This window comes from Medicago sativa, chromosome 4, assembly GCF_051527215.1.
Source record: "Medicago sativa cultivar Bolivia chromosome 4, Bolivia_mono, whole genome shotgun sequence".
In the NCBI taxonomy this organism is placed as follows: domain Eukaryota; kingdom Viridiplantae; phylum Streptophyta; class Magnoliopsida; order Fabales; family Fabaceae; genus Medicago; species Medicago sativa.
In genome coordinates, this window is record NC_140752.1 from 25627016 (window position 1) to 25641007 (window position 13992).

General features: G+C 31.9%; 1 protein-coding gene across 1 annotated transcript; it reads right to left on the bottom strand.

Annotated features, from left to right (window-relative positions):
- Positions 1–5918: 5918 nt before the first annotated feature.
- On the bottom strand, positions 5919–8083 carry LOC146927267 (cysteine-rich receptor-like protein kinase 24). The gene is made up of 5 exons (XM_085708138.1): positions 7867–8083; positions 7637–7781; positions 7321–7448; positions 6919–7027; positions 5919–6448 (listed from the first exon to the last, which is right to left on the bottom strand). Exons 1-5 carry the CDS (start codon positions 8071–8073, stop codon positions 6075–6077), a joined length of 963 nt encoding a protein of 320 aa, XP_085564264.1. The 5' UTR covers positions 8074–8083; the 3' UTR covers positions 5919–6074.
- Between the last annotated feature and the right edge of the window lie 5909 nt (positions 8084–13992).

A 13992-nucleotide genomic window follows, 5' to 3' on the forward strand; every position in this document is an offset into this window, starting at 1 on the left:
TTTTTTCCGTTAAGTCTTGCTTTTTATTACTCCAAAATCTTTGTCCATTGAATGGAGTTTTGAATAGTGAGGAGGAGGTTATCTTCCAGAAAAATTGGAGGGGTAAGGCACCGGGAAAGGTGTTGGCTTTCTCGTGGACTTTATTGCTTGATAGAATTCCGACTAAGGTTAATCTTGATAAGAGAAGGCTCATGGGGATGGATGATTCAAAGCGGTGTGTTTTTTGTGATGTTCAAGATGAATCGACGACTCACCTTTTTCTTCATTGTGACTTAACATCGAAAGTTTGGAGGGAGGTGATGAGTTGGTTGAATTTCAATTTTATAACTCCACCGAATTTGTTCATTCACGCTTTTTGTTGGACTAGAGAGGTGCGATCAAAACGTCTTAGAAGAGGGGTGTGGTTGATTTGGCATGCGGTGGTTTGGGTGGTGTGGAAGTCTAGAAATAATCGGTTTTTTAATAACGTTATTATTGGGGTGGAAGAGATGGTGGACCAAGTTAAGGCGTTATCATGGCATTGGAGTTTGGCTGGATTGCATATTACGACGTGTTTGTTCTACAAATGGTGTTGGAATCCTCGTTACTGTCTGGGGGGCTGATCCGGTGGGGTGGTGTTGTGGCTTGTGGCCTGAGCCATTGCTTTATGTTATGTGGGTGCTGTTATGCTGCTGTTGCCTTTCTGGTAGTGTTTCTGCTGTTTGGTGCTGCTGTTAGGTTGGCAGGAGCCTTTGTTTCTGCGGTTGACAGCAGCCTGGGTGGTTTGCTTTGGGCTGGTGTGCTTTGGCAGTCAGTTTGGCGCTGCTGCTGCTGTTTTTCTGTATTTTGTTCCTGTTTTTGGTGGTGTAATAGGCCTATAGGGGTTTTTTTATTGAGTTGTTGTCTGGTGGAGAGGTGCCGTCCGTTGTTAAGGCTCTCTTTGTTGTACTCCTTTTCCTCCTTTGCGGGTTAAATACTTCTTGTGCTAGCCTTGCTTAATATATTGGCTATTCAAAAAAAATAAAAATATATATTCCATTTTAACCTCTTAAAAAAAATAAGGGTTAATTATGTTTCTAGTCCCTATAAAATAGCGACCTTGTAAGTTTAGTCCTTACTTAATTTTAATAGCATTTTTAGTCCCTAATTTTGTTTTTTTGCCCTGAGTATTAGTCCCTACTCAATTCAAATTTGTTTAATTTATGCTTAAACTCTTAAATTTTTGAACAATTTTTTGCAGACATGTTTAGAACATTACTAAAAGTTCCTCCGCAAAAAATTATCGCAAAATTTGATTTCTACATCCAGATTTTATTACTTTTTATCTTTAACTTTTGTCGTTTTAAAAAATTCATATTTAATTCATTTCATGTCTGAAAATTCTAAATTTTAGTAAACGAACCTTTCATAGTGTTCTAATCTTGTCTCAAAAAAATCGTTCAAAAATTTAAGAGTTTAAGGATAATTAATCAAACTTTGTTTTAGCAGGGACTAAAATTATAAGTAATTTTTTTTTATAGGGACTAAAAATGCTATTAAAATTAAGTAAGGACTAAACTTACAAGGTCGCTATTTTATAGGGACTAGAAACATAATTAACCCAAAAAATAAACAAGATGTAATGTAACTAATTTTGATTGGGAAAATTTATACTAAGAAGGTTGAGAGAGTCTTTTCCACTTAGTTTATAAGCCATGCATTCTCCAATCTTCGTTCACACATAATTTCAAAATTCAAATTCACACATTTACACAGAAAAAAGATTATCAGCTAACATGAAGAAGAAGAGAAATGCAGGTATGTTGTTATTTTTATTCTTCCATTTTGTATTTAACAAACTACTTTATTCTCTAACAAATGTGATTTTTTTTTCAAAGATATTTATTCATCTTCATATTTTGCTCTTCTACAACAAACTACCATGTCTTTCAAATTACCCAGCAAATTACTCTACAAATTACCCGGCAAGGTAACCTTCATGTTATTTAACTTTGTGTTCATGTGTTAATGAAAGTTTTAAGTTCATAGTCTTTTAAAAGTATATTAACACGGTAAAAAATAAAATCTTTAGAAGCATAAAAACGTTTTTTTTATTAAGAAATTACTGAAGTTTACCTTTATTAAGAAAATGATTAAATATGTTTATGGTCCCTATAAAATTGGAAACTTCTAAGTTTAGCCCTTACTTAATTTTAATAGGTTTTTTAGTCCCTACAAAAAAAATTATTTCTATTTTTAGTCCCTCTTACAACAAAGTTTGTTTAATTATCCTTAAACTCTTAAATTTTTTAACGATTTTATTGATACAAGTTTAGAACACTATGAAAGTTTAATTTCCTAAAATTTAATTTTTTTTAACATGAAACGAATTAAATATGAATTTTTTAAAACGACAAAAGTTAAAGATAAAATTAACAAAATCTGGACGTAAAAATCAAATTTTGCGACAATTTTTTGCAGAGGAACTTTTAGTAATGTTCTTAACACGTCTGCAAAAAATTGTTCAAAAACTCAAGAGTTTAAGCATAAATTAAACAAATTTGAATTGAGGAGGGACTAATACTGAGTGCAGAAATTTTTTTAAGGGACTAAAAAAACTATTAAAATTAAGTAAGGAGTAAACTTAAAAGATGCCAATTTTATACGGACAAAAACATATTTAACCCGTGAAAAAATATGCTATTTCTTTTTCTACTTTTTTTTTTTACTCTTTTTGAAACAATTTACTAAAAAATTATTCAAGGGAACATATGTTGTGTTGTGTTGCATGCAAAACTAAACCAGAATCTACAACTAAATCAGATCTAATAGTGATTTTTTTATTTTTGTTACATGTATGACAAAGAGTAGAAGTGGTGAAGAAGAAATTGTGCTCCAGATCTTAACAGTATTAGATGAAGGTACTGCAAGACAAATTCCGGTGAGACGGAGGCAATTTCCGGCACAGTGGTTGTTGTTGAAATTGATCAAATCATCATTAATTTTTATGGGTTCTGGTGCTGAAGTTTAGAGGAAGAAAATGAACGGTTTCATTTTTAGTTCCAGCAGAACTAATCAGGTACTTGAAATTTATGTAAATAAAGAGATCTCGATAAATTATGTCATGAATGAAATGCAATGAAATCGAAAAATAAAAGTCAACGTTGACGATGCTTTTACATAAAATATAGTGTTATATGTAAAAATGATAACGAGGATTATGAATCAAAGTCTATTGAGAATTATAGACAATAAAATAATTGACTTAATGGAAATACGAATTTGAGACGATATTAAACTAGCTTTGCAAAGAGAATGGTTTTTGGATCAGTAGTCCATACATCTGAAGATGTGAAAATAAAAAGAGAATCATGAAATATTCATATATGAAGTTTGCTTTATGTTTAAAAGTATTTGTGTCCTCGTGAGCTTAGCTCAGTTGGTAAGGACAATGCAAAATATATGCAAGGTTCGGGGTTCAAACCTTGGCCACCACAAAAAAAAAAAAGTATTGGTGAAAATCTACTATTAAGATATGTATTCACCTAAAGTGAATTCAAGCACATTATCATACTTGATCAAGTCTACTTCATTTGAAGATATGTATTCACCTAAAGTGAATTCAAGCACATTATCATACTTGATCAAGTCTACTACCACATGAAAGGCTCAATTTATATATTAAGTATTTGGTACAATACACGACTTGTTTGATATTTTTATATAAAACTCCCCGAAGGATTTTTTGAAGATATGTATTCACCTAAAGTGAATTCAAGCACATTATCATACTTGATCAAGTCTACCACCAAATGAAAGGCTCAATTTATATATTAAGTATTTGGTACAATACACGACTTGTTTGATATTTTTATATAAAACTCCCCGAAGGATTTAATCTTATGGAGGCATACAATTCTCGAATAAATTACTTAATCAAATAAAAATATTGAAACATGTTGTATAATAGTCTTAGTGAATATTTTATAAATTAAAAGAGTGGTATAAAAATGATAGTGTTTGTTCTTTTAAAAATAAATTTGAGAACTTCGGAAGAGTTTTTGAAATATGTAGCAATGATATATGTTTATCTGAGATTACAAGTTTAGTGTTTAAAAAATAGAGCTTTTGTGAATCATGAAACTTAATGTACCTTGCTAATTATTCATGTTATGATGTATTATTTGTTACTTTGTTATATTAGATATGCAGGTTATTTGTGTGATGCTCATAATGAATTCTAGCACTACATAAAAAAAAAAAGTCAAAAATGTGTTTGGTTGAGGTGCATGATTGAACACATATAAGAAACTTGCAGTTTGTCTTCCAGAAGAATGAATGCAACTATCCTTTATGAATATACTATCATGTGCATTGCTCAATTGAAATGATGGTACATTAAGGGAGATAAAACACAACCATGTTTTTTTTTCAAAGTTCTATTTCACACATGATCTTTAGAAGAGTTGTGATCTAAACAAATAAACAACTTGTTTGTGCGATAATCTTGAATGCCTTTTACAAAGTAACTCCCAAGTAAAATGTTTGAGAAGCCGAGACAAAAGATTGATATTTATCGTCTCATAGATGATTATTTGGTTGAGGGGAGAAATAAATATTTTCTGCATTCTTTTTTCCTTCACCATGGCTTAGTCTTGCTCTCTCAAAAGCATGGCTTATTCATCAGTTAGATGTCAAAAATGTTTTTCTACATGGTGAACTCAAAGAAACAGTCTACATAGATCAACCATTGGGGTTCAAGGATCCAAGTCGTCAAGATCATGTTTACCTTTTGCGCAAATCGTGTATGGCTTTAAGCAAGTCCTTAGAGCCTGTTACAAATGATTTTCCGATTATGTTTCATCAATTGGTTTCTCCCAAAGCAAGTCAGGAAACTCTCTTTTTATCTATGGGAAAGACACTATTATACCTTATCTTATGCTAGATGTTGACGACATCATTCTCATCATTTCTATTGATGCTCTTTGCACATCTATTATATCTCTTCTCATCTCGTAACTTGCAATGAAGGACTTGGGGCCACTCAGTTATTTTTTGGGCATTTCTGTAACTCGACATTCAGGTGGTATGTTCTTATCTCAGAAAAAGTATGCACAAGAGGTCCTTGGATGTGCTGGTATCTCTTCTTGTAAGTTTTGTCCTACCATGACACGAAAGTGAAACTTAGCACCACAATCGATGCTCACTATTAGGATGCATCCCTCTATCACAGCCTTGCAGGTGCTATCTTGCATCTCACTTTTACAAGACCATATATTTCATATGTGGTCCAACAAATATGTTTATTTATGCACAATTCGATGGAAGTTCACATGCATGCTCTCATGCGCATCTTGCGTTACATCAAAGGCACTATTCAATGTGGACTAGGCCTGTATCCATCGCCTACCACATCATTGTTCTCATACACCTATGTTGATTGGGCCAGGTGCCCGGACACCCGACACTCCACCTCTGGTGACAACTTACTCTCATGGTTACTTAATTTGCTTCTTGAACTACATTACCCGATTCACAAAGCTATACCATGATCTATTGTGATAATGCCAGTGCAATATATCTATATGGTAATCCCGTTCATCATCAAATGACCAAACACATTGAGATGGAAATTCATTTCGTCCGCAAAAAGTGAGCCGTAGTCAGGTTCGTGTTCTTCATGTCCCCTCGCATTATTAGATTGTAGAGATCTTTACCTAAGGTCTTCCCCTTGTACTCTTTCAAGATTTTAGGGACAATCTCAACATAGGATATCCTCCCACTCAGACTGCGGGGGTGTGATAGAATATCAAAACAATATCTTTATTTTTTTATGTAAATATTATTATTAGTGTTTATTAGGTAGCACTAGTCAATGGTTATCCTTTATGAATCATGATTAGTTACTATTTCTTAGCTGACTAATACTTGTATATAATCACTTGATCATACCAATAATATTCAACGAATATATTTCTTTTAAACATTAAGCAAATCTACCAATGATTCAGTAGTAAAAATATGATTCACATAGCAATTTCTTATCATTGTAATGTTAATTAAGAAACAAAAAGTTATTTCTGTCAAATATTTGGGTTGTGTAATTTAAATTTGCATCATGATGGAATCAACTTCTTCTCCCTTTTAGTTGATCTAGCATCAAACACATGTTGCAACACTGAAAGCTTTTCTAAATTTTCCAACACATCCCTCATTGAAGGACGATTTGCTGGAAAAAATTCTATGCACTGCAAAGCAAGTCGAGTTATTGCAACACCATCTTCAGCACAATAAAGCCAGTCTTCTTGCAGATGTTTGTGAACAAGAGAACAATTTGGTTTATACTCCTTCTTAGCCCAAATGTGTTCTAGATTATCCATGTTTAAGCTTGTATCTTCTGTGTTTCCAATGTCTGAAGTTCTTTTGGTTACTAGTTCAAGCAAAATAATGCCAAATGAAAAAACTTCACTGCTTCTATCCCATTCACCACCTGTCATTAAAGGAAAATATTAGTGTTGTCTGCTGTTGTGTATTCAAAAGTTTAGAACGAGGTTTCTTCATATTTTTATGTGCTGCTAAAAATACATGTGAAAAATATCCCATTTGGTGGAAACTGGAAATTGTGGATTAAAACACTATACTTATGCACCATGCTCTCTACAAAGGCAGAGCACGGTCGTTTTTTGTGTTAACCCTCCGATTTTTAGGATAAGGCGATTCTAGTAATCCAAAGTTCGATCGTGAGGTAACTAAAGTCTGACCAATAATTTTTTTCACCTAAAAATCGAACATGGATTCTACTAAATGATTCGTTCTTTGGACTCATTAACCACTTAAGCTCAAGTCAATCACTTGTTTAGCGGTCTTTATATTTTAATAAAAGATAATGTAACGTTTTAGATTATTATAGCTGCATAACAATTTGAAATAAAATATGTTTAGTGTATTTAATAAAATTACCTCTTAGAGAAAAATAAGGATCAATGTAGCTAGTTGACATTGTTAATTGTTCCTTGAGCAATTTCACTTCACTAATCAATAGCAAATCAAATAATTTTGGCTTGTATTCCTGCAAAATAGGTTGTATTTTTTTAATTTTTTTTTGGTGCACAAAATAGGTTGTATTTAACAAGTAAAGATGATACACGCATATGTCTATATATAAACATTAATAACAAGATAAGTCAATGGCAAAGAAATTTATCTCTATCTTGTAGATCTAATCATTCATCCTTGTTCAAAAATATTATCATACATCAAGTATAGCATGTGCTACTGGAATTAAAATACTAATTTTTAAAAGAAAAAAAAAATACATAAGCAAAGAAGAGGGTTACTGCTATGATAGTGTGCTATGCTAACCTTATCAAGAAGTATATGAGATGCACTGATATTCAACACCATGTTTTGTTTCTCTTGGTCATGAATGAATTTCAAGAGCTTAGCAAGTTCATGAATTACATTTATTCTCTGAAGCCAATTTAAGCCATCTGTCTCAGAAGAAAAAAAAATCACATCATATATATAAAAAATAAACTATATATCATTGTTTTCAAACACACCTTTAACAATTTAAGTACTAAAACATAATTTATTGAAATTATTCCACAATTAGGCTCTTGAAAATATCTAATGTACAATAAGAAAAATTCATGTTGAACACAGATAAAAGCATTACCTTTCTTGATTACATTGTCCAAGGTATCAAGTGGATTAATATCATAAACAATCCCTTTTATATCTCTCTCCCAAGTATAACCAATCAAATTAACTAGATTGGGACAACCTTTCAAATTTGGATTTGTCCAAAACTTTACTTCCTCCTAGTAAACAGAATCAAATTAGAGTTGAAATGAAGAAGAAAAAAAATTATAAAGTCAAAGACAGAAATTAGAGAGAAGAACTTACTTTGATAATCAAATACTCATCATTATATTTGGAATTTATGTGCTTCATATTTTCATCATCCAATATTTTCACCAATACATGTTGACCTTGAAAGTTTCCTCTAAACAATCTTCCAAACTGTGTCAACCCAATGAGATTGTTTTGATTGAAATTGTTTGTACATTCTTGCAAGTTTTGAGATGAAAGAACAAGGCTTGTTGGGTCCATATTTTGCAAAAGGTGTAACAAATGAATACGTGGGACCACATTTATATCTTGAGATTTTTTATTTTTTGAGTCAACCTTGAGAAGTTTTCTTTTTGACTAGATCAGTAAAACTTTTTTTTATTTTTGACTGAATCTTGAATACTTTTTGTTATACTTGTTATGTTATTTATTTATTTACCATTTGGTTCAATCAATTGAATAATTAAATCATGTTATAAATATCATATCATATTAACTTTTGGTTCGGTTTTTAAAATATTGGTTGAAGATCAAAACTTTCGTGAACTATTCTAAATTGTTGGTATCAACGTTTGTGTCATGTAATGTGACAAATTCATTGTTTAATTGCCATTGACTTTTGATGTGAACATATACTTTTGTTTAAATTATTTTCCATAAAAAAATTAACATAATGTCATTTATCCTTTCTTTCTTTACACAATTAGTCCATGCCAATGGATGCATATAAAATTGAATTGGAAATTGAACAAGTAAATTAACTCAATTGGATTATATGGTTCAAAGGTAATTAATTTGTGGTTGAACAAGTGAAAATAACACTTTTTCTTTGTATTTAATTATAAAACCATTACAAAAAAGTGTTTGTCTCTAAACATAATAAATTTTACTGTGCATCCGGATGAAATCAATTTCTTTTCTATTTTTGTTTTTTATTTTATTTTAAAACTCAGTATTGATTCAATGTCCGACTAATTCAAGGAGACCAATTCCACCGTCCACTTGTTGGGGGCCTATTTAAAGCCAAAGTAAAGTTCAGTATAAACTTGTCCACTGAAATTAGCAGTAGAGATAGTCGAACCTGAGACAAACACTCCGTTTTAGTTGATCTAGCATCAAACAAGTGCTGTGAATTTAAGATTTTCAAGATTTTGCAGCAGATCCCTCATTGAAGCACAATTTTCTTGAAATTTATTATGCATTGCAAAGCCAATATTGTTATGTGAGCAAGAAAACAATTCGACTTGAACTCCTTCTTGGCCCAAATCTGTTTCCAATTTCTAAAAAAAGTTTAAACTTGTATCTGACAAAATAAATCAAAAATGATACATAACCACTATGTTCCTCTTCCTGCTGTCACTTTTTGACTGCAAGGGTTCCATTTTTGTGCATTGAAATTGTGGTTCTTAATACTTATACAGTACTTTGAACGATCATGATTTAATAAGAAATATTGTACTATAAAGTCTTATAGTTTCATAATAAATCGAAAGAAAATATTTTAAAGGTATTTAGAAAAAGTAGGATTAATGAAGCTAGTTGACATTGTTTCCTGTTCCACTTGGCTTATCCTGCAAATCAAGTAATTTTGGCTTATCCTGCAAACAATTTTTTTTGTTAAAGTTGAATGGCATTAATAAATAGAATAGAAAATTAAAAACTGCAGCTAAAAAAAAAAAAGGAAACATCAATTTGGCATAGAAGTATTCAACACATTATTTTGATATATTACTGACGACTATGGCTGTCATCATCTTCATGAGCTGAAAAACATGCTTATATGTCAAGATAAATGGGGCATGTACTTAAATGGTGGTATTGGGCCAAAACCGGTGACTTGGCTGGTGTAGTAAACCCAAAAGAAATACGATGATGGTTGCTTAACAGGCGCTTCAAAAAAAATTATTTCGCTGAAAAAAATCGATAAGGAATTACATTCCGATAAAAAATTACACACAAATATAACTGATTGGCAGTTACGACCCGATCGAAGGCAGAATTGAGGTGTTTATTGAACAACTTTCAAATATGATTGCATCTATATATAGTTGAAAAGAAATAATAATTTTGGCCCAAGTGTAAGTAGAATAATGTCGGGTCAAGTGTATTATAAGAAGCCTCTTAATGATATGAAAATTACCTTTTAAGCTGTTAGAATTGCTCCCCCGAACTACAAAATAACCATTCTACCCCAAAGACAGTTACATGTCGTTCGCTATCCAACTGCAGTTAACTGTTGTTGTGCCAGCAGCAGTTAATTGTCGTTGCGTTCTAGCTTATACCATAACAACAACTCACATTCCTACACTTATTCAAAGCAAACACACACTGATGTATCAGTCGGATTAGATTTTTTAAGCTAAAATAAAATTACCTAGATATAAACATTGCATGTTAAAAAATATAAAACAATAAATGTTGAATTTATAATATTAGTACAAAAACACAATTAACGAAGGTTAACATGCTCATGTTGAATTTATAACATGAATGATGATAGGAAGGTGTTCCAAGATGCTATGAACTTGATCCAACTGCCTCACTGATTGACATATTTCTATTGGCAGAGCAACAAAATAAGTTAAAAATAACATCTTCGTGTTCATATCCGGTGGACTAGGGTTGATGGTTTTTTGTTAAGTTTACAACAAATTAACTAAACACGCCTATTTATTGAAGTTTTTGTGCATTGTCGACCACAAAATCTAGGCAAACCTCACCTCACAAAATTGTATGCAACAAGTAAACTGCCACTGGCACCAACAACAATTAACTTATTACGCCATGTTAACAAAGGAAGAACAGCACTCTTGACAAAATTGATATTTTTTTTATCACAAAAATTTCTTTCATACATTGATCCAATCAGTCATACAGTCATCATCATACATGCATTCATCATTTCTTTTATTATTAATGAATGACTTCAACGTTTTAATTTGAACGACTTCATCATTTAATTTGGTTGAGTAGGATTATGTTTCTTTTAGTACGTTTTGACATCTATGACCAAAACTTACATCCAAATTAAAACCAACGTGTATTAAAATTAAATTAACAAGAAAATCAAGGTGTCCTGTCATTCCTCCTCAACCGCTCTCTCTTTCTAGTCAACAAATATGTAGTGATTGGTATACATGTAGTCCTAATCCTACGTACTGAAGACATCAAAATACTTCTGGGCTGTCAAGTCACCACTCAACCCATCATCCGCCAAGTTCATGCAGCTCCTAATGATACTTAGTGAATCGCGCATATCTCTAATGCTTTATTAGCCGGCCTAGAAAGATCTCCCTCGATAGGTGAGAATACCATTCTGTGAGATACCAAAAGGTACCACACCACATACCCCCGGTGCCTATTGCCATGGAGACTCCACATCCAGACCCCACTATATTTGAGTTATGACGTGCAAACACGAGTCCATGGTACTGATTCTATTCTACGTAGGATGAACCACCTGTGACAGGGCCGCCTGTGAGCCCTCTAAACCATCAGCGCTCCTATGCCCCTTCCAAGTTTAGTAGGGTTTCTCTGCCATTTTCTCCTCGCGGGCACTGCTGGTCATTGCCTCTTTATGTTGTTGGCGCCTAACAACAACAAAAAAAAAAGGAAAAAATCAATGAAAAACTCATTCAGGTATTTCATTAAAAACTTGTACAAAATATTCAACATTGATTCATTGTGTTGTTTCAAATTTTAAGCAACCACATTTAACTTAACTTAAACCTAATCAAAACAACATTAACAGCCAAAACATTCAAATACGTGATCACAACCTAACCAAAACATCAATTATCTCTACAACCCTAAACACTAACAATTTACCATTTTTTTTTTATTAAAAAAGCATATAACACTAACAATGTGAATACAAGGAATTTTGATATTGGTTAGAAATAAGACTTTTCGTCTCTAATTCATTGTAAGTTGTGAAGGATTTTATTAAGTCACAAAAATATGCCAGTAATTCAAAAAATTAAAAGCTGATCTTACATCAACCTTTTTTTTTTTGTTTTTAATTTGACTCCCTATTTTTCTTTTATATGAACAAACTTGACTAAAGTCCCCGTGAGATTGATTCACCTTAAGAGGTTAATTACTAGGCATTATGTCACATTAAAAAAAAAATGGTGCTAAAATGACTCATTTAAAAGATTTTTTTTTTCTTATCCACAATAAGAACTAAAATTTTAATCAAATACATGTTAGGACTAAAATTTTAATCAAATACATGTTAGGAACTAAAATGACTCAATTTTTTTTTTTTGGGGTTTCTGCTATAGTTTTGCTGAGTTTTTCACGGCTGCCCTAAGATTTTTAGTTCATTCCGATACTGGTTTTTTTGCAGCTCTGGTGGTGCTGTTGTGCTACTGTTTCAGCCCTGTTATGTTGCCGCTGTTTTTGTCCGTTTCACTATCAGTTGGCTTGGGGGCTGTAGCAGTTTAGTAGAGGCCTTGTTGTCCATTGTTTTGTATTTCATCGGTGGCTAGCTCAATGTGTCTTGTACATGCTATCCGTTAATAATATTTTGCTGATTCAAAACAAATAAAAGGTCACAATGAAATCAACACATGAGATCCTTACTCCTTAGTAGTTATTTAAATAAAAGATCATATCATATCCCACCACTAGTTAAGACAAATCATAATATTATTTCACAAATAATAAAAACTTGTGTTGATATACTCAAAATCTAAATACACCAATCATCAAAATATTTTCCATACCCAATAAATGCAGGGACGGAGCCAGAAAATATTCTTGAGGGGGGCGACGAAACTAATGAGGCATGATTTGCTCTCTCGTATTTTGTTTGTTTCACACTTATAGTCGTAGAGCTTGATGAATGATTATTGTAATAGCCTCATCAAGGTAAACAAATTTTGTGGGATATGAGAGTTAAGTCTTATGCATCTTTAAAATAAAGTTAAATTTACCGAAATCACAATAAACTACCGTAATTTTTACAAGCTTACTATAATACCAAACACGCAATGTGTAACTCCACACAATTTGATTTGTGAAATGAGAGAATGTGACTATAGTGTTTATATTTGAAAGTTAAGTTAAGCTATATTTTATTTAAGTTATTTTAATTGACAAAATCATCTTATTTGACATAGAAGTTAAGTGCCATATTTTAACTTTTAAATGAAATGAAACATTCTTTTAAAAAAGAAAGTTGAAACATCAAATTAAAATGTACTCCCTCCGTTTCAAAATGAGTGTCGTTTTAGGTGTTTACACACATATTAAGAAATGCAATGATTAAAAGAAATAGAATGGTTATTTTACCAAATTATCCTTATTAATTATTGGTTAGTTTTAAAAGTAATACTTTGGAAGTAGTGTGCAGAATATTAATTGGAGGGTATAATTGAAAAGAAAAAGTTATTATTGCATTGGAAACTGAAAGCGACATTCATTTTGAAACAATTTTTTTTGGCTAAAGCGACACTCATTTTGAAACGGAAGGAGTACATGAAAAGAAGGGAAAAAAAAGCAAGAAGTGTCAAGTGCTCATAAGCAAGTCGGTTATTCCTCTCTTTGTACAATTGTAAGAATAATATATTAAATATATTGGTATTATATTCTATTATATATTAGTTTGAAAGATGTAATGGTTCATTGGTTAATCCTTTATGAACACGTGTGGCTGGGGTGGCGAGCTCCACAAACATACATGGGGTACTATAGTATTAGAAATTGTTGGGGGTGGCGGCTGCCCCAATACATATATACCTTGCTCCGTCCCTGAATAAATGCAATCTTTAACATACCCATAATAAGAAAGTGGTAATGAATGTTATCAATTGATATAAAAAAAATAAAAAATTTCAAGTTTACAAAAAATTCTGAGCATCTAAAAATCAAATCAGATTTTTCAAATCAATCTCAGTTTAAATCTTCAATAAAGAGGATGTAAATCAAGCTTTTCTATCAAACACCACATCAAATAAGTGTTCCAAATCAAGAGGAATTACATATGAACATGCATCAAAAGAGTTTATCATATCCAAAGTTAAAAGTCTGATAGAGTTTACATATGATACTTGACAACAAAACGTGAGACATGACATAACAACGAGTCATTCTTTGAGAACTTACCCAAGCATCATATGGCAGGATACTTTTGCAGGAACAACTCATCAGACAAATAAAATGGTGTAGCTAGGC

Excerpts from the sequence above, each read along its gene's own strand:
- LOC146927267 (XM_085708138.1), bottom strand. The coding sequence starts at position 8,073 with ATGGACCCAACAAGCCTTGTTCTTTCATCTCAAAACTTGCAAGAATGT. Across the intron at positions 7,782-7,866 it reads ATGAGTATTTGATTATCAAA|GAGGAAGTAAAGTTTTGGAC; the intron begins GTAAGTTCTTCT and ends TCTGTTTACTAG. Across the intron at positions 6,449-6,918 it reads TCCTTATTTTTCTCTAAGAG|GTGGTGAATGGGATAGAAGC; the intron begins GTAATTTTATTA and ends CTTTAATGACAG.